The sequence below is a fragment of the Papaver somniferum genome, chromosome 3, assembly GCF_003573695.1.
Source record: "Papaver somniferum cultivar HN1 chromosome 3, ASM357369v1, whole genome shotgun sequence".
NCBI lineage: Eukaryota > Viridiplantae > Streptophyta > Magnoliopsida > Ranunculales > Papaveraceae > Papaver > Papaver somniferum.
In genome coordinates this window covers 147,787-172,344 of record NC_039360.1, presented here as the reverse complement: position 1 = coordinate 172,344, position 24,558 = coordinate 147,787, and the positions used below count along the sequence as shown (strand labels likewise).

The window sequence follows — 24,558 nt, the reverse complement described above, 5'->3', positions numbered from 1 at the left end:
CATCACTTCAAGTTTCTTTCTTTCTCTGTTCTTTTTTTTTTATGTGCATTTATTCACTTGCTTATAATGTTGGTTCTGTATATGTTGATGCCTAATATGTTCTACTGGGTTATCATTGGTTATCACTTATTTAACCAGAAATGATATGCCTCTTTTGTAAAAAAACTCAGGTAGTGTACAAACTTCACATGCACTTTTATTCAACAAATTGACTTGAGGTGTTCCATGCCAGGTGCATATTGCTGGTGTTAGTCATTTTCGTTTAGCTGGTGTTAGAAGTGCAATTGATCCTTTCCCTTTATCATCTGAGATGGAGAACTGCTTGGAGAATGAGAGGGACCTATCTAAGGTTGGAGGTTCATGACCTAGATTGAAGCTTCTGAAACTGGATACTGGGGATGGAGGCTGAGGAGGATTGCGAAATAAATACAGATAGTCGCAATGTTGGTTCAAGAAGTAGTCTCCAGTTCTTCAGTGACTAACTGGATGATGGGGAGAAAACTAACTGGATGATGCATGCATACATACATAATATAGCTGAAGAGACTCCTTGAAATCAACAAAGAAGGGGTGTGTAAGCCTTATAAACCCTTGTGTACCTTAAAGCTGTCATTCGTCTTTGTGGTTTTATGTTCTTTGGTTATGTAACATGTAAGATTGATGTCATTTCAGAGCTGACGGAGATTACGGGGCAGCAAAGGTGATGCTTAGACCTGGTACTGGTGGTTATTGCTGGGGGTGCAGTGAGAATGGCTGGTGTTGAAAATGCTTTAGGAAAGGAAATCCGGAGTAAGAATGCTAGGGCACCAGTTGTGGCTGTTGAGAAAATGAGACAGTTGAAAGAAGTTGCTCTTGACCGTGGCATCCCCATGGAAGTGAGGGATTGTACCATCTTTGGGTCTTGTAATTTGGTTCATTTTTTTCTTTTGGCAAGTCTTCTGTTGAGATGAAAGCTAAAACAACTAGTTATACTAGAGTTGAGCATATCTGTAAAACTGAATCAGATGAGATGGAATTCAATTCATGTTTAGTTTCTCTTTTGTGATACTTATGGATTGATTTATTTGATCATTTTTTAGTATTTGAAACAGTAGGTTTTTGCAATGGTTTAGCTTGCAAAAGCTGGTCAGTAAAGTCAATTTAATGCCTGTAACAAGGACCCTGGGGGAAGCATAGAGGTGGAAAAATACCATTTTTTAATTAGATCTGAATCCGATGGTCCCGATTTTTCCTTAATATTTTACTTAGATCGACGGCTCCTGATCAACAGACAAGTTTCTGAACCTCTGAAAAAATACAGACACGTTTGCAGCTTTTATTTCGCTTTTGACGCGTTTTTGCTTTCAAAAGAAAACCCTACAAACCTTTACCAACGGCTCCTTAATGCCTATAAAAACCCCTTCATTCTGTGAACAGTCTCACAAATCTCTTTTCAAATCTCTGCTCTCTTGATTTCTAGATATCCACGCACCAAACATGTAAGTTCATTTTCTTCAATTCTTTGAGTGAATTTGAATGTCAAATTGGGCGAGTAGAGAGAAGTCTCAAAATCTTATTCATGATTTTGAGACTCTCTAAAACTCAAACATTTTACAAAAAGGTTGTTACCTTTGAGTTTCCTCTCGAATCACTTGATTATTGATTATGAGAGGAACATAAATAGATTGATTTCTTTGTTTGGATTTGAGCTTTGATTCTTTCCCTGTGTAAGAATCCATCGCCATTTTTATGTTCTCATAAACCACACAATTTGATTGATTTGTATTTTGAAATTCCTAATTAGAGTCCACCTGAATCTTCAAATTATACGGTTTCAGGGTCGGATTGTTCTGTAAGGTTATCTGATATATTGAGGTTCGAGGTGGTACTGATGATTTTGAGGACCTACCCTCAATCTGTTGGATTAGTGTTTGTTCTGTACAGTTTAGAATCATGTGTTTCTGTATTACCCATTTAAAGATTAGGGTTTTTTTTCTTCTAAAAGGAGATGAATTAGTTTCTTGTTGTTGGGTTCTTTGTTCTTAGGCTTCGTTACATTGATTTAGGGCACAAAAAAACTGTTGTTGTTTAGGACAAGATGTCTGTATCTGGTCTTGTTCTTAGTGATGGATTTCGTTTTAGGTTTTGAAATTTCCTTATTTTTTTTTGGGAGATTTGTTACTTATACCAGCTTTGTTTTGTTGTAGGTCTGGGGATTTGAATCAAGATGTTGCGGTCATCAGACTATTTCTTGGCCTCAATACCAATCGGGTGAATACTATCGAAGCCAATGCGAACAATCTAGCTAACCGGGTAATTACTGTTGAAAACAATGCGAACAATCTAGCTGTCCGGATAACTACTGTTGAAATCAATGCGAACAATCTAGCTGTCCGGGTAACTACTGTTGAAGACAATTACGCATTGTTACTGTTGATGCGTAATTGTCTTCAACAGTAATTACCCGGACAGCTAGATTGTTCGCATTGTTTTCAACAGTAGTTACCCGGACAGCTAGATTGTTCGCATTGTTTTCAACAGTAGTTACCCGGACAGCTAGATTGTTCGCATTGTCTTCAACAGTAGTTACCCGGACAGCTAGATTGTTCGCATTGTTTTCAACAGTAGTTACCCGGTCAGCTAGATTGTTCGCATTGGCTTCAATAGAAAAATGAAGACCATTTTTGTTCTTTCTTTTATATTAGGATTGATTGACATGTGAATACAGTTAAAGTAGGAAGTTTGGTATGAATACAATCTTGTTAAGTCCTTTTCTTATTTCTACCAGTTCTCATATTTCCTTAAGCTAAACATAATTCTTTCTTTCTCTTACTTTTCCCAGGAAGATAGGAAACTCATTGATCTGGTATCCAAGTCTGGACCCATTAAATGGTCTGTAGTAGCAAAATCCATTCCAGGTCGCATAGGAAAGCAATGCCGAGAAAGGTAACCTAAACGAGTAGTAATAAAATTCCACGTTCGTAAGTGATCGTTTACTACCCCCTATCAGATAATGTTTGTGTGTGGTGTCTTCGCCAATGGGCCCATGGAAACTAATTTATTTCCTGTTTTACAGATGGTACAACCATATAGATCCAAATATTAAAAAAGATGCTTAGACCTTGCAATTGTGAGGGACCATCGGGTTTATGGAAATCAATGGGCAGAAATAGCAAAGTTCTTACCCGGCAGGTACTAGTACTTGCTTTCGAAACTTGGAGGAATGTGGATTGTATATATCTGTCTATAAAAGAGTAGTTCTAATGTCAACGGAAATTCCCTCCTCCAAATATCAGTTTTAAGGTTTCACTTGCTAATGTTGATCCCAGGACCTGACAAATGATATATGCTGGTACCTACAGAACAGACATTCATGATTATATAACCAACCTCATAAGAAGTTTCTGTTGACAAAACAAAAACATACACGAAATGAACTAGGATCCATGAATTCAGTTTTCAACTTCCCACTAGATTCTGTTACTACTAAATCAAAAACGGGGCCTGAACTCAAAACAATGTATAGCTAGAATCTTCAAAATCTATCAAAACCTTCTACTTTAAACATGAAAGTAGGTTATACATACCAACAACATCTGGGAAGGTCAGATTACTCAGACTAAACCATCTGAACCACCAAGCAGCTTAGTTACACTCTCCAATCAGGAATAGGTTCAGGTTCTAATGATAAATGCTAGAACTGGTAATATATTAAATGGTAGCTAACCAGAATGCATCTTGAAGCTCTCTATTTTCAGGATTCAGATTCAAACCATTGAAAAAAGCATCTGCTCCATCAAAATTATCGAAGAGGATTCTTAAATAAAAAACCATTGAAGAAAATTAACGGACAAGGAAACGTTAACGATTGTGTACATTTAGCAGTTTGAGTGCTAAGCCTGCCCTAAAAAAATGCCTTAGGCCAGCATGGTGTTCAAAAGCAAGAATTCTTTTGTTTAAATAAAAATAGCACAGCTTGCATCACAAGGTTTCATGTTGAGAGCCTGAAAAAAAAATCACTAGATCGATCAACCCATCAATGGGAGGAAAAAAAACACACAAGACAGCTTGAAAGAAAGAGACTATTGAGACAAAAAGAAAAATGAAGGCTTGTAGCCTTAAGAGGTGATTTGGCATACTTACAGAAAGACTATACACAAGACAGCTTACATTCCTACATCATGATTTGGCATACTTACACTTCTAGCATAAATGTAAATGTTCCCTGCAATTCTCAAATGACCCAAATTGTATCGCATATGATGTTATGGATGCTTAAAAATCACTACTTAATCCTTAAGAGGTGCACTATCGACACCTTCCATCTCAAAGCTATCAATTAAAGTAAAATTCATTCAAAGGATTAACTTTGGAATGTTACCGGTTAAAAAAAAGAACATATCTGTCAAGTCTAATGTCCTAACTGACATGCAAAATGCAAAAAAAAAAAAAGAAGCTTGTGTTTACCCGAAAATGCTACTTGTCTACTGAAATTATACTCTGTTTATGTGTCAAAATTGCACTAGAATCGTTTAACTTGGGATTGTATGAAAAGGATGTTTCCTAATTGGAATTTACTTTCCATCCTTCTGAATGCAGATTGAGCAGACCAAGGAGGAGCCTAGAAATTGGAGACCTGTAAACGTTAATGAAGGCTGCTTTAAGATGTTTCTCAGGTCCATGAGGTCCCCAGGTGACCTTCAGGATAAGATTGATATACGACTGCAGGCAGATGGCATCATTCTAGGAGTGGAGTTCAAGGTGTTTGCCGAGAAAAACATCTTAATCATGTTTTCCGATAAAAACAAGGTACAGTAAAACTTGGATTATCCGTACATTTGTTTTTGGGTTATAAATATGGATCGAATATGGGCCACTAGTTCGGACCTAGTTGATCCATATTCGAATAGTCATCATCTTTACCCGTTTCCCTGCTACTGCAACTGTTTACAGTCCGAATCATATGAGATTAGATGAACTTTGAACTGATAATAATTGGAAGAATTTCATGAATAAATCGATTCATTATCTAAGAATTAATTTCATAAATTTCTAAACAGAAGCGAAAACCGGTTCGTACACGAGAGTAGAATAACAACTTTAATTGAAAAGAATAAAAACCCTAAACATAGAAACCCAAAAAACTCATTCAAATCTATAAATCCATCCCCATCTGAATCAACTTTTTCAAACATTGCTTAATTCAAGAAACTCATTCAATTTAATTTCAAATCTTGCATAATTGAATAAACTCATTGAAATCTATAAATCCATCCCCATCTGAATCAACTGTTGCAACGTATGCTTGTAAGTCTTCGGTTCTTTCTCCCAAACCTGTTTCACTTAACAGTCGACCTAATTCTACATGCGATATCTTACCATCTCCATCTTCATCAAACTTCTTGAATATTTCATCAAATCTAACTCCCGAAGTAAACTTTTCACCTTCACTACCCCAGGTAGATCGTTGACGTTGCATGTGAGTGAAGAATGGGGTGGTGGTTAAAACTTGTAAAGGTCTAGACTTACATTGACACTTGAAAATAAGCTCGGCTGGAAGTATGACTAGGATGATATCGCGAGGGAGATCAGCACGACGAGTTTTAGCTTTTACATGCAGCAAACAAAGTAGCTTACGCGCCCAACTAAATAGTCTTCATCTGCAATTAAATAAATAAAATAAGCAAACAAGATCCTGACATGACGTCCGTACCACTGACAAATATAATTAGCCTCAACGTGCTATTAATATATTATTTTCCTCACAATTTATGCTCTTCCCCCCTAACAATCCAACCCTCCCTCCTAGGCTAGCTATATATACATACATAGTTGGTCAACTGCTTGTAAAAGGGTTTGTCCCATGGATAATGGCCATGTAACAGGTAGCTGGCATATAAAATACGTGACTTGGTAGGCGTACATCTCACTCCCATGGGACCTACTTGATAGCTAGCGATGATAGTTTGTTGGGTCATGACGTCCAACGTGGTACCATAGTTAGTTGGGTTGGGTCCGGTTTCTTCTTCTCACTACGCCATGTTAGATAGGTTTTACGAAGATTATCATGGTTTGGTTCAAGACAGATTATCAAATTAACCAGGCAATGATCATTATCTGATGGATAAATCTAATTAACCAGAAGAAAGGAACGAACTCTATATATAAAAGAAGAATTAGGATGCTCAAAACCATAATCGAAATCATCTGCTGATTAATACATATATTGCTGTAGAATATTACTCAAAACAATAGCTAATTAACTAAGGAGAAGAAGATGAAAATCATACGTACTGTTGGTTTAGGTGTCGCAGGGTTCCCCTCTCTTGATATCAAATAAACAAATAATGGATTTTAGCTCTGTTGGTCTATATTTATAGAGAGTCCTGTCCCATCCATCCCAGATCAGAAACACGATTCCATGCGTGTACAAACTTCACACTACTCTATGATAATTGTGGGTCCACTTCGGAACATCCGAGTTCCTAACAACTCAGCAGTTCCATAACAACTCGGTTTTGATCATCAAATTAAGAGAGAAACTGCCGGCCCGCCGGCCAAGTCAATTTTTTTTTAGGTAGAGATATTTAGGGTATTGATTTTCATCTGATCAAATCATATCCTTCTGATCTCCTCTCTTTGTTTTCGTCTTCTAACCTTTTTCTCCTCCGATTCATTGCATTACCACGATGTTTTTGCATCATTACTGGCTGATGTTTTTCTCCTAGGGTTTTAGGGTTTAAGAGTTTCTTTTTCTGATGCCACGAACAAACAACAACTCTTTGAATCCCTCGATACCCCTGTGTTGATTCTGGGAACAGAACTGGTCTGTTTTCATGTCCCTTTAAGGGCAAAAATGGTGTCGGGGGAAAAGGATCACAAAAGGTGTCCATGTTCAGTCATCTCAAGAATCTCCATTACAACAGAGATGGGGGGATTGATAGATGTCGTGAGAGAGTGCGAAACTGCTGCAATGTTTACCAAGCCTGGGAATCCACACTACAGCGTCTAGGAAGATGGATTTGCACCCACTGCATGCACATTCATGCAGCAGGTAAGAAATGCACTCATCTGGAATCACACGAACTTGCTCCACCCCTTGCTTCAGTTTATGGCATTGCTGCTCCTGTTAGCTTTGTCGCCTTGTCTGCTGCTGTTGATGAGGTTGCTGCACCAACTCTGGGTATTGAGTTATTGAACAGTGTTTCTAGCTCAAATTCCAACCACCTCGAGTATTCCAGTTAAGTGCAGGTTGCACTTTGCGCGAGTTTTCAAAACTGTTTTGCACAGAGTAGTTTCTTTGCCGGGTGAATTGGCTTCATGGATCCAACTGCTGCTTTTCCCTGTTTGTACCCTTCATGTCGTCGATTCTTGTCAAGAGGATAAAACTAGCACGCGGAAGAAGCTTCAGATGAAGTCTGTTAACCGTGTTTTGCGTCTTTGGACCGAGCCCAATGGATGTGCTGTTTTAGTTCAGGAGGTTCTTAAACTGAATGATGAGAGGAAGAAGGCACTTAAAGAGGTGAGGAAGAAGGCTAAGAAGGAAACCCAGGATGCCACCAACTTGCATTTGTGCAGAGATAAACTAAGAAATGGACTATATGCTGCTGCAATACGGACACTTACCCCTAGTGGAGTCGCTCCCAACAATGACGCCACCTTAGCTGAACTTCGTTGCAAGCATACTCCTGCTGGTTTTCCGGTGATCCCATCCACTCCACCTTCCCAAAATGCCATGATAGCTTCGACAGAGTTGGTACTCGGCAGATTGAAGAGTTTCCCCAAAGGGACCTCGTGTGGAATGGATGGATTTCGTGCGCAACACCTTCTTGATGCTTTTAGTGGGGCTGCTGCTGTCTTATCGGAGAAATTAATCGCGTCTATTACGGATGTGGTTAACTTGTGGTTGGCAGGCTCTTCTCCGGCGGTTTTGGAGGCTTTTGTGGCTAGTGCTCCTCTCACCCCACTTGCCAAACCTGGTGGCGGTTTGCGTCCAATCACAATGGGCACAATTTGGAGAAGGCTTGTTTCTAAGTGCGCTGCTTCCTTCGTTGGCCAAGAGATGAGCTCTTATCTGGGTGACTTCCAGTTTGGAGTTGGTGCCAAATGTGGTGGAGAAGCAATCTTACATGCGGTAAATCGTGTGTTGGAAGAGAAGGGAGATCAGGATAACCTTTCCATGTTACTGGTGGACTTTTCTAATGCATTCAATCTTATTGACAGAACTGCAATGATTTCTGAGGTACGTAAAATATGTCCCTCTATATCCCGTTGGGTTGAATTCTGCTATGCTTTGCCGGCACGCTTATATTACATGGATAATGTTCTCTCTTCTGTTCAAGGAGTTCAACAAGGTGATCCTCTGGGACCGCATTTATTTTCTCTTACACTCCACCCTTTAATCTTGGACATTTCCAAACGATGTGAGATACAAATGCAGGCCTGGTATCTTGATGATGGCACGGTGATTGGTGATACTTTGATGGTTGTAAAAGCTCTTCAGATCATACAGGATGAAGGTGTTTCCAGGGGGTTGTTTCTGAATATCAGGAAGACAGAACTTTTTTTGGCCTTCTCCTGATCCAGAGCATCCACAGTGGGTGTTTTCCCGCCGAACATTAGTAGGCCAGAGAAGGGTGTTAAGTTGCTTGCAGCTCCCGTCAGTCTTGATACCCAATTTATTGCTGATATGGTTGTAAAAAGAGTGCATAAAACAGTGGAACTTATTGATGCAGTTGAGAAAATTGAAGATCCACAGTGCGAACTTCTTTTATTTAGGAATTGTGCTGGAGTTTCACGCCTATACTTTGCTCTGCGAACTTCTTCTATTAATGTTATTAGGAGTAAACATCCAAGAGTGTAGACTCAAGATTGGTACAAATAGCAGAACTGAACTCTTTCCCATATATGCTTACCTGGAAAGTAGTACCTCCAACAATTGCACCAATGACCCCTACTATCGCTGCATTGACTGCCACATCAGGACCACTCATCGGCGTCATCATCAATTTAAGCGTGACTCCAGCACCAAAACCTGCTGCCATTCTGCAAAAGCAATGCTTTCATTCACTAGGTGTCAAGATGAAGACCCGCCACATTTATAATATATCAAGGACTAGACAACGGACCAAGTTCAACAGTTAGATTGTTATCAAGCCACGGATCCCCTATGATTTTAACAGTGAGCACTATGCATCCATCCAATTGTTAGCGAAAAAACGGAATACATAGATAGAGTGGGTTAGTTAGTTACCGAGCCTGGAGATCCTCTTTTCCTCTAATTCTTTTCATAATACAAGTTATACTGGCACGAGCACCCCCCATAGCAGCAAAAAGACGGGCTTGTGACATAGGACTAGCGCTAAAAGCCTGTAAAATTGAAAGAGCATAAGCAATTGGAAAAAAAATCTACAAACTGAAGTTACACTACTGAACAGTATTGAGTCTACATTTTTAACCCAATGCCCCTAATCCGAAACAGAGATACCAATGCACATAGGAATTTAGTCGTGAATTTCGATTCAATTTTCCTTTTACACCCCTAATTGTTTTGCTAAACTGAATTTTTTAGCTGAACAAAAAAAAAAAAAAAAAAAAAAAAAAAAAAGGAGTAAACTTTTAAAGCGGGTTGATCTGAACTAAAAGTAAAACATGATACAATACATGAATTCACATAAGCAAAGTTAAAGGGCGTAAGTAGAAAACTTTCAGAGTGGATTTATCCAACTGTACCTTAAGGGCAAGTGAATGCTGTGGATAGGCATGCTTAGAGACCTCAGTTAAGACTCCGACGAAAGCACCGTAAGCAGCTCCATGGATTACAGCGAATGTAGTAAGAACAGGAAATTCAACGGGAAAAGATTGTTTGGGAACCCAATTATTTGTTGTTTTCAAAAACAAAAAACAGATGGAAAACATTTTCAGAAAATGTCCCTAAACGCGTTTTCTCCTGTTTTCTGTTTTTGAAAACTATACGAAACAGGACCTTAAAATTTTGATTTTCTTTGAAGAACACCAGCTCAAAATCGGTTTACGTTAACATTGATATCAACCGATTGTAACTTCAAAACATACATATATTTTTTAAAATTTGATTTTACCCAGAATCGGTTTATATGGACATGAAAATCAACCGATTATACACAATTGGTTTATATGGACACGAACATAAATTGATTCGGGTTAAAAAAAACTTCCTTTTGATCGGTAATTTATGTGTTGTTAAACATCATAAAAAACTAAATTTCATTCTACTACATGTATATACCCTAGTTAAGAATGAGTATGATTTTCTAGATCGTTTGAGAAGTCATACTCGTTTTCAATTCGAGTATGAAATTATACTCGTTTTCAAATTGGGTGCAAAATCATACGCATTTTCAATTCGGATATAAAAATATTTTCACTTTTACTTGAACTGAAATCGAGTATGATTTCATACTCATTTTGTAGTCCAGTATTACATGGAAGAAAAAAAAATGGTTAACCAGAATCGGTATGTGGTCTTTCACATAATCCGATTCCAGCAAAAAAAACATACAGAAAACTTGGTATTTCTCGTAACCGGTTTATATGTGAGGCACATAAAAACCGATTCTTGGTTTCTCTGCAAATCCAAAATTGGATTAAGAATCGGTTTATGTGTGCATTAACATAAACCGATTGTGGTGGATGTTCATCACATCAACCCAGAATCGGTTTATGTATGTGTACAACAAAAACCGATTCCTGGTAACATCAACTACAATCGGTTTATTATAGTGCACACATAAACCGATTCTGGGTTGACTTTTCAGAAAATTTGATGAAGAAATTTCAGAGATTCATGGTTAAATCTTTGTTGAGTTTCTCTAAAGGAACGGACTAAAGGGAGTTAACTCAATCACTCGATTTTGTTTGTCGTCGATTTTTTTTCAAAAATCAAAACATAGAGAATTGAATTGTTGCTTGTGATTAGTTTTTAGTTTTTTTTTTTTTGATGAATTGGGTTTTAATTTTTGATTGAAGATTGCTAATAGAAATGATTTAGATTTTAGAATTTGTTTTAGGAATTATTAAGAATGTATAAGGGTAATATAATATTTTAGTACACTTTAGACACCCCTTATCATTCTCTATTGGGTGGATGAAGAAATCCATAGGCCCCAATTTAGCCAGATTTTTTTGAGACTGAATGGAAAATGCATCACAAATGTGTTAAAATATGGGTTGCGGCCACGTAGCCAAGTAACCTGTTTTCGGTCTCGGATTCTAATTCTGAGAATAGGTGAACCGCCCGGAGCTTGTGCGAGAGTTGATTTTCCTTCCCTAACCATGGCAAAATATTTTCATGATGTTAATGAACAAGATATTTTTCTATTTTCATGATGTTAATGAATTTGTACGCTTCTAAATGATCATTGCATAATTGGATACAATCGGTTCAATCCAAATCACTCTTGGATTATCGTTCTCGACAATGGTATGTTACTAAATATCGAATTTTCAAGATTGATGGTTATATTCGAATATCTCGTAACAAATAATCGTAATGATTCACCGTTCTTGAAAAGATCTGCAAAATTTATTATCGAATTTAAATTTTGACAAAAAATATGTGAATTTGTACGCTTCTAAATGATCATTGCATAATTGGATACAATCGGTTCAATCCAAATCACACTTAGATTATCATTTTTGACGGTGGTAAGACAACTTATGCTAGATCCCGAATTTTCAAGATTGATTGTTGTATTCGAATATCTCGTAACAAATAACCATAATGATTCACCGTTTCTTAAAAAGATTCGCATAATTTATTATCGAACTTAAATTTTGACAAAAAGTCCATGAATTTGTATGCTTGAAAATGATTATCACATAATTCGATACAATCTCTTCACTATTTACGAAATCAAATTCAAGCTAAATCACTCTGCTCTCGCTTATCAATTTCCAGAGAGATCCACCGATTTTATTATCGACTACATTTTTGATAAATATAAATTTTTAATGTCCATTTACACGTAAAAAAATATATTATTTGACCATAACAAAAGGTCTAAGGAAATGGACCCTTCAAAAAGTGTCACATGGTATTTGGCAAACCATAGTCTCGAAATTTTCTTGTTATTTGGCATCGGCAAACCACCGTCCCATAAACCACCGACCACCCACCCACCCACCCATAGAAACGACCAACAACCCACCCGTATAAACTTTCTCACTAGTTTAGCGGATTCAAATCCATCTATCCTAACAATGAGGGTTTTTGTAAAAGAAACTTTCTATGGAAAATTCTTCGGATCAAGTTCACTCCAAAAATACCCTTTTTTTCCCACTCCCGCCTCCAAATCTACAGAAGATTTCGTTCATGATGAAAGCTTCAAAAATTCTCTCTCATTTTTTTATCTCCCGCTCAGAAGATTTTCTTTCCTGAAGATTAGTTCTCAATAATAGAAACTTATCACTCTCACAAAATTCAACAAACTGAGACTCTTTTTTCATCTCCCGCTCATAATTTTCACCAAAATTGAATTCCAAAATCCTGAAGTTTTCTTATAAAAGAGGCCTTCAACACAATGATTTTCATTATCTTTGAAAAAGAAATTCTTTTGTTAAGGTACTTTCATCAAAATCTTAGTTGGCTTTGATTTTATTTTTAGGGTCCCTGATGTTTTTTATTATGGATTTTTTTCCTCGAAAGATGTTTTGGTTTTAATCTGTCTCAATAGATTAAAACCAATTACTTAGAAAGGGGGTTTTCATCTTCTGTAATATAATCAATTGAAAAGATGTTTTGGTTTTAATCTGTCTCAATAGATTAAAACCAATTACTGAGAAATGGAGTGTTCATCTTCTAACATATAATCAATTGAAAATATGTTTTGTTTTAATTTGTCTCAATAGACTAAAACCAATTACAGAGAAAAGGAGTTTTCATCTTCTGACATATAATCAATTGGATGAAAATTTCTAATGATGGTTTAATTTTTTTTCTAGGTTTTGGTAGAGCATTAAAATCAATTGAAAGGGTTTTCTTTCTTGTTCTTCAATTCTTATTTATTCACTTGGATTAAGTTCCTTGGTTTTTGCTCGGAATAAGTTTGTTAGTTTGTGGAACTGGTGTTAGGCTTCTTTGGTTGTTTTACTTTTCTGTTAATTGAAAGGTTCATGATTGTACCATATATCATTTTTTTATGTTTTATTTGTTTTTATAGCTGTTCTTTTTTGCTGTATTGCAGATGGAAACAACTGCAATCTCTAATGGTGCACCCACAACAGTTCCTACATCTCAAACTGCTGAAATTACAACAAATGTTCCCACTGCTCCAAATATGAGGGTATAAATGGATGAAAGTGGCATACTTAAAGGTCCCAATTCACAATAATTTGCTACTCTTACTGGAGAACTTGTCCGGGAACATTGTCCGATGTCATTCCTAGATTGGAGGATAGTTCCAAGGATCTTGAAAGAGAATGTCTGGAATAAGTTGATGGTATATATTTTATACATTGTACTTTCAATCTTAGATCCCATGAGGTTTGATTTATTTCAGTTTATGTATGTGTTCTTTTGTGTTTGATTTAGGATAGGATGGCTTGATGAGTCTGGTCTTTGATTTTCTGACGTAAAGGCTTGTTTATTTCAGCAAAAGTATGAGTTTAACGTTCCAAGTCATTTGGCCAAGAAGTTTGCGATGAAAACTTTCCCCCAGAAGTTGAGGTCCTTCAAGTATGAGTTACTAAGAGGTCCTCTCAAGGGAAAAGTCACCATGGCTGAAAAAATAGATGCATGCCCTATGCATTACATCCTTGATCATTGGAAAACTTTTTTGCTACACGAGAGTGACCCTGCTGTTAAGAAAAAGCATACCAAGTGTGGATCAAATCTTAAGAATAAGAGCATTAAGCACACTCTTGGACGAATATCATATGCAAACAAATGTTATAATCTTGGAAGTACCTGCTATCACATTTTTCACCCTTTCAAATCATCACATGTTATACTTGTGTAAGACTAACATGTACATACTGCATATGCAGGCTCAAAAAGAAGGTGGGATTGATAATGTTAGGCGGGACGTCTCGTGGATGGAGGGTCATGTAGGAAAAGATGGAAAAGTACACCCTCCATCTTTCGAGGCATATGTAAGTCTATTAGGAATACTTCAAATGCTATGATTTCTCACATTTTTTCATTTTCTTTACTAGTCTGATAAATATGATATTTTACTCCTTTGTCGATACTTTGATTATGGCACTTGGTCGCTTTTTCTATGGATCTGTAGGGTACTGACAAGTTCTGTGAGTTTAGTTCTCTTCTCCATGTGTCCATGTTATGTCAGCGAGCCTAAACTTACCTTTTTAAAAAATCTTGCAGGGTCTCAAGAGGAGTCTCTGGGAGCTTCAGTTTTTCTATCAGGAGAATTCCTTCAAGGAAATCTCTCATGTACTTTGGGATGCTCTTGGCTGCTGGAGTTTTCTTTGTTATTATTTCCTTCACGATGTTCCTTCCAGTAATGGTGTTGATGCCTCAAAAATTTGCTATCTGTTTTACCCTTGGTTGTATTTTCATCATAGGATCATTTTTCGCACTTAAAGGTCCAAAGAATCAGCTTGCGCACATGTCATCGAAAAAGGTATCCTATCTAACTAAGATTATCCCACTAATGTTTTAACTTGATTTCACGTTACTGGAACTTGTATTTCTGTCTTTCTTTAGTATTCTTATGCAGAGACTTCCTTTTACCTTGGGATTCATTGGAACTATAGTTGGTACCGGTGGACCTTCACCATACTCCAGTGGATATATGATGGGACAAGGTAAAATCTTTTCTGTTTTTCCTCTTCCTGTCATGATAAAGTAATACTTTATTAAGGATTAGTCATCTCTTGGCAGAAAATTTCGGCGCTATGGTTTTTATTCTTATTCATTGACTCATCGTTGTCATTTTCTGTTGTTCATCGATTCGTTGTTATCATTCTCCATTGGTCATCTACTCGTCGTTTTTATTCTCCATTGTTCATCCACTCATCGTTGTCATTCTTTGTTGTCCATAAACTCATCGTTATCATTCTCGGTTGTCTTCTTGTCTGGCTCAGGTGGGATGTCCATTGGAATTTCAGGTGGGATGTACCCAATGCCCCCTATAATGGATAGATATGGTTTGGTTTGCCAATGGGTCATACTGCTATGGTGGGTACCTGATTGTTCACTCTTTTTTTGATTCTTATTCTCAACCTTTTCGATATATCTCTTACGTGGCAATGAATGGACTGATGCCTAGTGTTGTGTAGGTCTCAAGGCCAGGGCTATTTCAAGAGGAAAATCCACCAAGAAATTCAGCCGGTAAGCATATATGAAGTTGTTATCGTAAATGGTATTGCTTAATTTTCTGCTGTCAGAGCACGTCCTGTCTCACACTGATGTCTCCGCTATCAGTTTTCCGAAACTGTGTAGACTCGACTCGCGACAGTGGTTGGACCTATCCAAATTGAAGAAATATTAATTTCTCTTTACGAACAATTTGCAACATGAGAAAGTGCAGTACCCCTAAACCGGGATCACAGGTTTGTGCTGTTTTTTCCCCTAGTGTGCGCTATAAAGCCTCGTTGTCTTTTGTTTGTTTGAGATAAGATTTCAGAACAATAGAGAGGCAGGCTTGTGAGCTGATTATATTATCTTCTATATTTATTTGTTTACTAAACTCTTAAATCTTTGGTGTTTCCTACAAAGTCAGACAAAAATTCCAGTAAGTTCATTTTTTGGATCCTGTCTTTTCTATTATGATCTAATACTTGTCATCCGGGTCTGATATGTATAGATCCTTATCATGCAGAGCAAAAAATACCAGAAGAGAGTTGAAAATGTGGGAAATTTGACAACCTAAACTATCCATTTAGAGCCAAGTGCAATAGACAGAACTGTGGGGCTGAGAAGCCTTCTGATTCCAACAACTCCCTTGTGGCACATGCATCGGAGGAGGATGATCAGGATAGTTTATCTCCCACTTGCAGAAATAGATTTAGATGTTTTTAATTAAAAATGAAGACTAGTAAATACAAGACAAGAAGGATCTACCAACGAAAGCAATTGCAAGAATCATGCTGGCAAAAAGACAAGCAATCAGAAGATTTTAGAACGGAGTACAACAATGATATCGATTAGTACTAAAATTTTGGCCTTGTTGTGAGTTGAATCATAAAATTATTTGGTTATTATGGATCACGATGACCTGAAACTGCGCCATATCTGCAGCTGCAGGCAACCTGAAATCCTTATTTTTTAATTTGTCGGTACTGTAATTTGTAACAATCATTGTGCGTGAGTAAATTTCAACACTAGACGAAGACATTTGTCATTTCCTTACTGGCCATCTAAATTGTGATAAGGCAAGAACAACCATAACAAAACAAGCCACGTGTCATAATTTTAATGGTCACTTAAATTTTATTAAAACTGTTACAGAACATAATATGACAATTACAACCATAACAAACAAAAAATATGTGTCAAAGTTTTAGTGGTCAGTTGGATTTTATTATACGTGTTACAAATTACTTTATGACAATTACAACCATAAGAGAAAAAAACACATGTCATTCCCTTATTAGTCCTTAAGTGTCATTTATAATATCACGTGAAACCATAACAAACTTAATGTGATGGATTTTAGGTATAATATTAATTTTATATTAATTAATTTCTGTAATGGATATCAGTTGTCATATCAAAACTGTAACACAAATTATAACACCATATTTAAGACAATCATAATCGATAAGAAATATTTTAAGTGATGGATATATTATATAACAAACCCCTTAATATGGTGTAGTGGTGGTTAGTCAGAAACTAGCCGATTTAAACTTAAAAGCTTAATATTTATTTTCATGAATACTTAAGATTTTAACCTTGAGTCACAATCATGTGATCAAACAAGTATATATTGTTTTTAGAGATTTGATCAAATGCTAATTATCTCGTAGAAATAATTTTATTGCATTTTAAAATAATCGACATGGTTAATAGATGTAGAAGGTAAAAATACCATAGCCGTTCGTGAGTCAGTTCAATCACAGTACGTGTACCGATTTGTATACTATTAAGCACAAACAATTTCCGGAGTTCATGGAACTATTTTGGCATGCGTACCAGTATGTGTACCTTAAGACTATAACTGGCTTCGGAGTCCATCGAACTACTTTGGTTTGCGCACGGGTATGGATACACAAACCAAGTTCCTGAATACAAAACTTTTCTGGTACGTGTACCGGTATGGATATCAAACCGGTTCCGATTTTTTTTTTTGCATTTGCGGTTTCTTCTTAAACAAAATTTGTAGTGTCTGTCTTATTTCTTTTTCAATTAAATTTTTTTATCTTTATAATTGAAATTATGGGTTGTACGTAAATCAATCAAAATAGATATATCCATCATTGTTTGTTGGATACGACTTGATTGATCTTGGATATTGATCTTTGGAATCGTCAAAGTACTCGCACGGAATAATCAAGTTCACGGGCTTATCTCTGTTAACATTCTGATTGTGAGAGAAATAAATATAAGCTCTTTATATAATTTTTGATTGAGATTTTTTAAGTTGAACTCTCGAAATTGTATTCGAGTTTAGTCCATACAGGTTGCTTAAGAAAAAGTTGTTGGTGTATTTTGGTACCCCACGTTTTCAACCATACTCGTCAATAAGGGAATATACGAAAGAAACTACATTGGAATTGATTTTCTGCCTATCTATTTAGACTAGAGAATTACACTTATTCACCTTCATATTGGGGAAGGAGGGAGTACTAGGTAAGAATCGAAAAATCCACCATATTTTATCGCCTTTGATTGCCTAAATAGCTCAAAAAATGTCGAGTTTCAATTTCAGTTTTACGAACTACCTGAAGCTAGGAATTGATGAACTCATAACCTTAAACAACAAGTTTATGGTGGTTTTTAACTTAGGGATAAAATCATAATATTAGTATTAATGCTCCGATATGCAAAATTCTATGCTTTGATGTATCTTCATTCCCTAAAGAATTTAAGAGATGTATCAGAAACATGAGGATGGCCTACGCCTGTCTTCTTGTATACATGTAGCTATGTTTATGAGTTTTGCCTGGCTGAACTCGATATATATATATGTGTGTGTGTGTGTAACAGTATTCACTGCGTAATGTGATAGACGCATTTATATGTCTAATATAGCTCATTTGTATATATTGTTAGTACTCGATATTGTACTTATTTGGTTATTTTATGTATTTGTAGGTGTTTTTGGAAAATAATCTCTTGCGACGAATTTGGCTAAAAATGTGGCATTTGGACCTCCGTTGATAACGTACCGGAAGCGCCTCAGAAGTGTACCGGAAGTATCCCAGAAATACCCCGGAGGAACCCCGAAAAAAAATGCGGAAAATGCCCCAGAGGACACTTGCTATACGGACCCTTGATTTTGGATAAGGGGTAACCTAATTACTAAGGGGTGACCCATTTCCAGGCATCTTCTAAAGGGAGACCATCCACAGATAAGGGGAGGTCAACTTCTCAAATTCAAAAGAAAATTTTGGCGGGAAAAAAGGCAGCAGCGTCAACAGTTTTGGATCAAGGATTTGAGCGACCTAGCAGGCGATTCAATGGGAAAATTTGGTACCCACGGACTCTAAAAGACATGAGGGACCTGTTAGAAGCGATTAGACCCATCTAATTGGGCTGGAGAAGTCAGAAAATCCACACAAAGTCAAGACAGTGCACACGGTCCCTGTTTAGGGTTTTGAATTGGTTTGAAAGATTTGGGAGAGATTCTTGCGTGGGATATACTTCAAAACAGTTGAGTTCAAGTCAGAGAAGATTTTGGGAGCAATAGAATAGCTCACAGACGCATACAAAGATCGACAGATGGAATTATTGTTCAAACTGCACGTGAAGAATAAGAGATTTATTCTCGAATTTGATCGAGTTTCTAGGGAATCTGAAGGCTATATAAGTGTTGGTTTACATCAAAGAAAGGTTGGAAAACCTTTAGGAGAGAGTTTAGAGTCGATGAGAGCCTAGGAGAAGCAATTATAGAGGAGACAACGCTGCTGCTGCTGCTGCCATTAAAGCTTCTGAAGAACACGAAGAACAGACTCACAGAGTCAGTCGTTCTTCAGCAGACTTATTTTCGTACCACTGTTGTTGTTTCACAGCAGTAGATAGTTATCGTTTACAGCAGTCTTAAATTACCATACCCCTTTGTAACAGTGGCGCTGTAACACCATTACAGCGTTGCAAATTTCTGTTTCATCTTATATTCATCAATAAAAACACCTATTTTAGCCATGAATTCATCTTGTGAGTGTGTCTTTGGGATGAGGAGCTAAACCCATTAGCCGAGACGATGGAGGAAGCCATTGATCCATATTGATTGGTATAATTCTAATTTTATTATTTATTTGCAATATTATTATTTGATTATTTGCATGGAATTGAATTTAAAATATTAGTTTTTATTGAATAGTTGTGAATTATTTTGATGAAGCATGCTGGGTTTTAAAAACTTTTGATGTTTTATACTTTGTGATTACAATTATTACTTCAAAAATATATTTGAGGCAAATATTAGAATTATTTTTAAAGATAGAATTGCATGAATATTATTTAGAATTTACTATTTAATTGGTTAATGGTGGAATCCTAGTCTTGGTATTTTCTCTAAAGGTTTGAACTATTTTATTTATTTTCCTGTTTAATTTAAATCTAGAAAAATTGTTTTCTTCACAAGTCTGAAAAGACCCTGTTTTTACCACTACTACAATCACTTTTGATAAACCATCAAATTTTTGGCGCCGCCGACGCGGACCTGTGTTTAGTTAGCATTTTTTTTAGATTTTATTATTATTATTATTATTATTCTTGTTCTTCTTTACGTTTTTGGTTTTTTTGTTTCCTTGCAGATTTTTGAAGTTGGAGCGAGAGATAAATTTGCCAAAGCTTGTGGTGATTTACATAAAGTTTGGGAGTGAAAACCAAAGCTAAAGGAGCGAAAAGAAGAAGATTTTCTTTATTTTGTTAAAAAGAGAGAAAAAAAAAGAGAGACATTTTTATTTTTGTAATTTTTTTTTTAGACTTTCTTTTCTTTTGTATTTTTTTTTTATGGACTTTGGACATTAATTTTGGGACATTTTTATTTTTATTTTTAAACCCTACGGAAGGGTACCCTTAAATACAAACTGTGTGCAGGGAAGGACGACGATTACGATATCGTCTCGGCCCCTCGGGTTCGAACACGGCATAGGAGTCGTGGCCCGAGTCGACTTCAGCGGTTCTTCGCCCGTCTGGTACGGGAGGTAAAATTCTAAACACCCGTGAATCTCCTGCAAGCGGGTTACTGGACTCCTTAAGGTGAATATATGCTGAGGACTTGAATATGTACTGTTTTTAAATTCCTAGTAAAGGGCAAGGACTGGACCATATAAGATAAGGGTTCGGATTTCATCACCGCTCCCTTCTTGCCCGCCTTAGGAAAACGAAACCTAAAGCGAACCTAAGCCTAAAATTTGGACTAGAAAGAGACCTATAGGGTATCGATCTTAACAGGACAATCATTCGAAAAATATTGGTTACTCTTTTAAGCACACCTCGAAGTTCTTGACGGTTTCTGCGAGTTGAATGCGTGACTGCGCCGCATTGGATCGGTGAGGTTTTGGGTATCAAAGCTCCACTGAGCTTCCCTCGCCTCGATTCAACTTGCTTTAACTCGGATTGATTCCAGAGGGGTTTGCTCAAATTGTAACGAATTCCCTTTCGAAGGATTAGAAGCTGGTCTAGAAACAATCTAAGTGGAGCCATCATGCTTGTTGTTTGCTAGAAATCTTTAGGTTTGCTGTGGTAAAGTCGAGTCAGCGCTGTGTGATTGCTAGAACCTTCTGTTAGGATTTTTATTTCTTTTTGAATTTTTTTAGTGTATGCCCGATTTTGTTAGGGCTTGGAAAAGAGATACTCTAGGTCGATTGATTAGCGAAAAACCTAGTAGTTCTTCTGATTTAAGCAGGGAGCTCGAAGACTCTTCTTTGAGAGCCCTGTTTTTGGAAACTTCAGTTTTGAGAATCTGTCTCTGGTGAGTACCCCTAGTACTCTGTTGTGCCAGCGATGGCAACTTTGAAAGATTACATGTTCCCAACTAGGACCAACCGAGCTTCATGCATTAAATTGCCAGCCACTACGGCTAATTTCGAGATAAAACCTAGTATTCTTCAAATGATCCCTATATTCTTAGGAAAAGATGATGAGAACCCTTATTTTCATATTAGGGACTTTGAGGAAATCTGTGGGACAATTAGAATAAAAGACCTTACTGATGAAGTCTTGAAACTTAAGATGTTTCCCTTTTCCTTGAGAGATAAAGCCAAGACCTGGCTAAAACCTACCATCTGAATCCATTGAAACATGGCAGGAACTTATCGCTGCCTTCTATATGAAATTCTACCCTAAGCATAAAACTGCAGCTGTTAGGCAGAAAATTAGTGCTAGTGTGCAACAAGAGGGAGAGTCTCTTTATAGGTTTTTAGAGCGATTCAATGATCTCCTATCTCAGTGTCCTCACCATGGATTTGATAATATGAAACTTGTACAGATTATTTATGATGGTTTAGACTATTCGACCAAAGCCATGGTTGAGTCTATGTGCGCTGGTGAGTTCACTAGTAAAAATGCTGATGATGCTTTTACCTTCTTAGGAGCTATCGCTGAAAAATCCCAACAGTGGGAATCTTGTGTTGAACCCCCTAAAAGACTCTTGGTCAATAGAAGTAGCACCAATATGGTAGATACGAGTTTTGCGTCAGATGCTAAGTTTGCTGCTTTGTCCAGAAGGTTAGAAGCTTTAGAAATGGGTCAGTCTAAAAATAGGCCCCTTGTTGAACCTAATAGAGCCTCTCAAGTCTCTAGTTGTGGAATAGAGCCCGATAATTCATTTTGGGAAGGTCAGTTAGTGAAGAACAAGCCCATGCTGTCTATAACAACTCTAGGTTTGAGAACCGTCAGAAGTTTGACCCATACTCAGAAACCTACAACCCTGGTTGGAGAAACCATCCTAATTTCTCTTGGTCTAAGGGCCAGAGTCAAGGCCAGTCTAGCAATTCTCAGCCTCCCCCAGGTTTTGGTTTTAAGAACTCTTCAGGTCAAACCCAGTTTCAGAACACTTCCGAGAAAAAGATCTCTACCTTAGAGGATACTCTCACTATGTTAGCAAATAACCATGAAATGCTAACAAAGAACCACATGAGCTTTCAACAAGAAACTAGGCAAGAATTGAAGAATAATTCCCAGAGTCTTGCCAAATTAGAACTTCAAGTAGGACAAATAGCTAAGTTTATAAGTGAGAGAGAAGATGGAAGGTTCCCTAGTCATACTGATCCTAACCCAAGGAGAGAAATCGTACAATCATGTGAATGCTGTCACAACCCTAAGAAGTGGAAAGAAAGTTGACAACAAGGTCGCCATGCCTGATAGTGAACATGCTGTAGTTCACCCTGCTGAGCCAGAAAATGAGGAGACTGATAGAGTCTCCAAAGAGACCAATGAGGGTCCTGTTGAGCCTCTTTGTTCCCAGAGCCCCGTTTCCCCAGCTGCTAGTTCCGACTAAGAGGGAGTCCAACTTTAATGATATATTGGAGGTTTTTAAGCAGGTTAATATCAACCTTCCATTATTAGATGCAATTAGGCAGATTCCCTCTTATGCCAAGTTCCTTAAGGACTTGTGTACGCGAAAGCGTAAGCTCAGTGTCCAGAAGAAAGCCTTCATAGCTAGTCATGTGAGTTCTATTATTCAGAATACCACTACTCCTAAGTATAAAGACCCAGGGTCCCCTACCATTTCTTGTACAATAGGTAAGTACCGTGTTGAGAAAGCGTTGCTTGACTTAGGAGCCAGTGTGAACTTACTGCCATACCATGTGTACCTTAAGCTAGGACTTGGTGAGATGAAACCTACCCAGATAACACTCCAGTTAGCTGATAGGTCCGTTAAAATCCCTCGTGGTGTGATCGAGGATGTTCTTATTGAGGTCGACAAGTTTATTTATCCAGTGGATTTCGTGGTCCTAGATACCCAACCTGTCCCCGACCCAGAGAACCAAATACCTGTGATTTTAGGTCGCCCATTCTTAGCTACGTCTAATGCGATCATAAACTGTCGAAATGGTATTATGAATCTATCTTTTGGTAATATGACTATTGAGCTGAATATTTTTAATGTCAAGCTACATTCTGAGCTAGATAGCACATGTATTGAAGAGGTGAACATGATAGGAACCTTAGTTCAGGAGTCATTACCAAACATCGTACGGAAAATACATTGGAGAGTTGTTTATCCCATTTTAGCCTGGATTTCGACGATGATAGTAACATTGAACAAGTAAATGCTCTGTTGGATTCTGTTCCTATGTTAGATATTGATATATGGAAAGATAGGTTCGAACCATTACTAGCTTCTGAGTCTATCTTAATACCTTATTTAAAAGAGCCTCCTGAGTTGGAGTCTAATTATACATTTTTAGGCCCACCCGAGTCTTTCCCTGTGATTATAGCCTCCGATTTGGATAGTGATCAGGAAAGTAGTCCAGAGACCGTGCTTCAAGAAAATAAGGAAGCCTTAGAGTGGACCATAGAAGATATGAAGCAAGCTGAGGATGAACCACCTGATTATGACTTAGAGAAAGCAATTGACCTTTTTCAAGAACCCGATGGTCTAGAAATTAGGAACATTGTGACTAGTCATTGTAGAGGCACCCAAAATTCTAAGTTTGGGGGTAGAGATTGTCAATTATCCCCAATAGAAGTCCCTAACTTGGGACTCAAGCCTAGTGCATCTGAGGTATCGCTTGAGTGTATTCAGACTCCACAACCTGATCCGCCTGATAATGTCCAGGAGAAAATCCAATGTTAGAGACCCGTTTTTCGGATGAATCTGTTTGCCGAGACACTCATATGAAGCCCAAGTGGGCACCTCAGATAAATCCAGTTGTCTTGCGAGAAACTTTAGATCAGGTTGTGCTCTATCTGCTCATTTTTCTGATCTTGAGCATTTGTCTCCTATTTGTGGCAGTTCTATTTGGTCTTATGGACCCACAATTATTTCGACTATTGGTATACGACTTTGGAAGGTGAAAATTCTTTTTGAGGTATTTGATGTCTAGCTAATGACTATAAATTTAGCATTTACTGGGAGGCTCCCGCGTTCATGTGATACGGTAATATCCTTCCTTATTTCTTTTCCCTCCAGTGGTAATAGTTTCTCCTTGTTCATGCTTTTATTTTCATCCTTAGAACATTGAGGACAATGTAAGATTTAAGTTTGGGGGTGGGGAAGAAACACTTTTTGTTAGCTTTTAGTTGCAATAAATAAACTCCAGAGCCTAGAAATTTATGCCTATTGAGGATTGCACTAACTAATCTAAGTGGATGGAAGCATTTTGATTGTAGGAGTTTGAGGAACCAATCTGATTAGATGGAAACATCTAAAGAGTCTATTCATAAAAGCACAGAGCTCAGATGTTAGAAATAACATGATAGTTTCACCATATCTCGTTGAGTCCTTTTCACTTCTATTT

At 37.3% G+C, this 24,558-nt stretch overlaps 2 protein-coding genes across 8 annotated transcripts; one reads left to right on the top strand and one right to left on the bottom strand.

The window, feature by feature from the left end:
* Positions 1-8,740: 8,740 nt before the first annotated feature.
* Positions 8,741-9,853, bottom strand: LOC113355108 (chloroplastic import inner membrane translocase subunit HP30-2-like). The gene is made up of 4 exons (XM_026597889.1): positions 9,712-9,853; positions 9,233-9,348; positions 8,895-9,024; positions 8,741-8,804 (listed from the first exon to the last, which is right to left on the bottom strand). The coding sequence occupies exons 2-4, from the start codon at positions 9,328-9,330 to the stop codon at positions 8,754-8,756; spliced, it is 279 nt and encodes a 92-aa protein (XP_026453674.1). The 5' UTR covers positions 9,331-9,348; positions 9,712-9,853; the 3' UTR covers positions 8,741-8,753.
* Positions 9,854-12,219: 2,366 nt separating this feature from the next.
* On the top strand, positions 12,220-16,330 carry LOC113355107. Of its 7 annotated transcripts, XR_003362118.1 has the most exons (10): positions 12,220-12,580; positions 13,203-13,457; positions 13,611-14,109; positions 14,342-14,600; positions 14,684-14,784; positions 15,064-15,157; positions 15,259-15,310; positions 15,404-15,531; positions 15,698-15,713; positions 15,801-16,330. XR_003362118.1 is itself a non-coding variant. In XM_026597888.1 (4 exons), exons 2-4 carry the CDS (start codon positions 13,392-13,394, stop codon positions 14,140-14,142), a joined length of 510 nt encoding a protein of 169 aa, XP_026453673.1. In that variant the 5' UTR covers positions 12,220-12,580; positions 13,203-13,391; the 3' UTR covers positions 14,143-14,335. The 7 variants fall into 7 exon arrangements, 1 of the variants encoding a protein (XP_026453673.1); XR_003362119.1 differs by having other exon boundaries at positions 14,342-14,784; positions 15,702-15,713; XR_003362117.1 differs by having other exon boundaries at positions 14,342-14,784.
* The last annotated feature ends 8,228 nt before the right edge of the window (positions 16,331-24,558 follow it).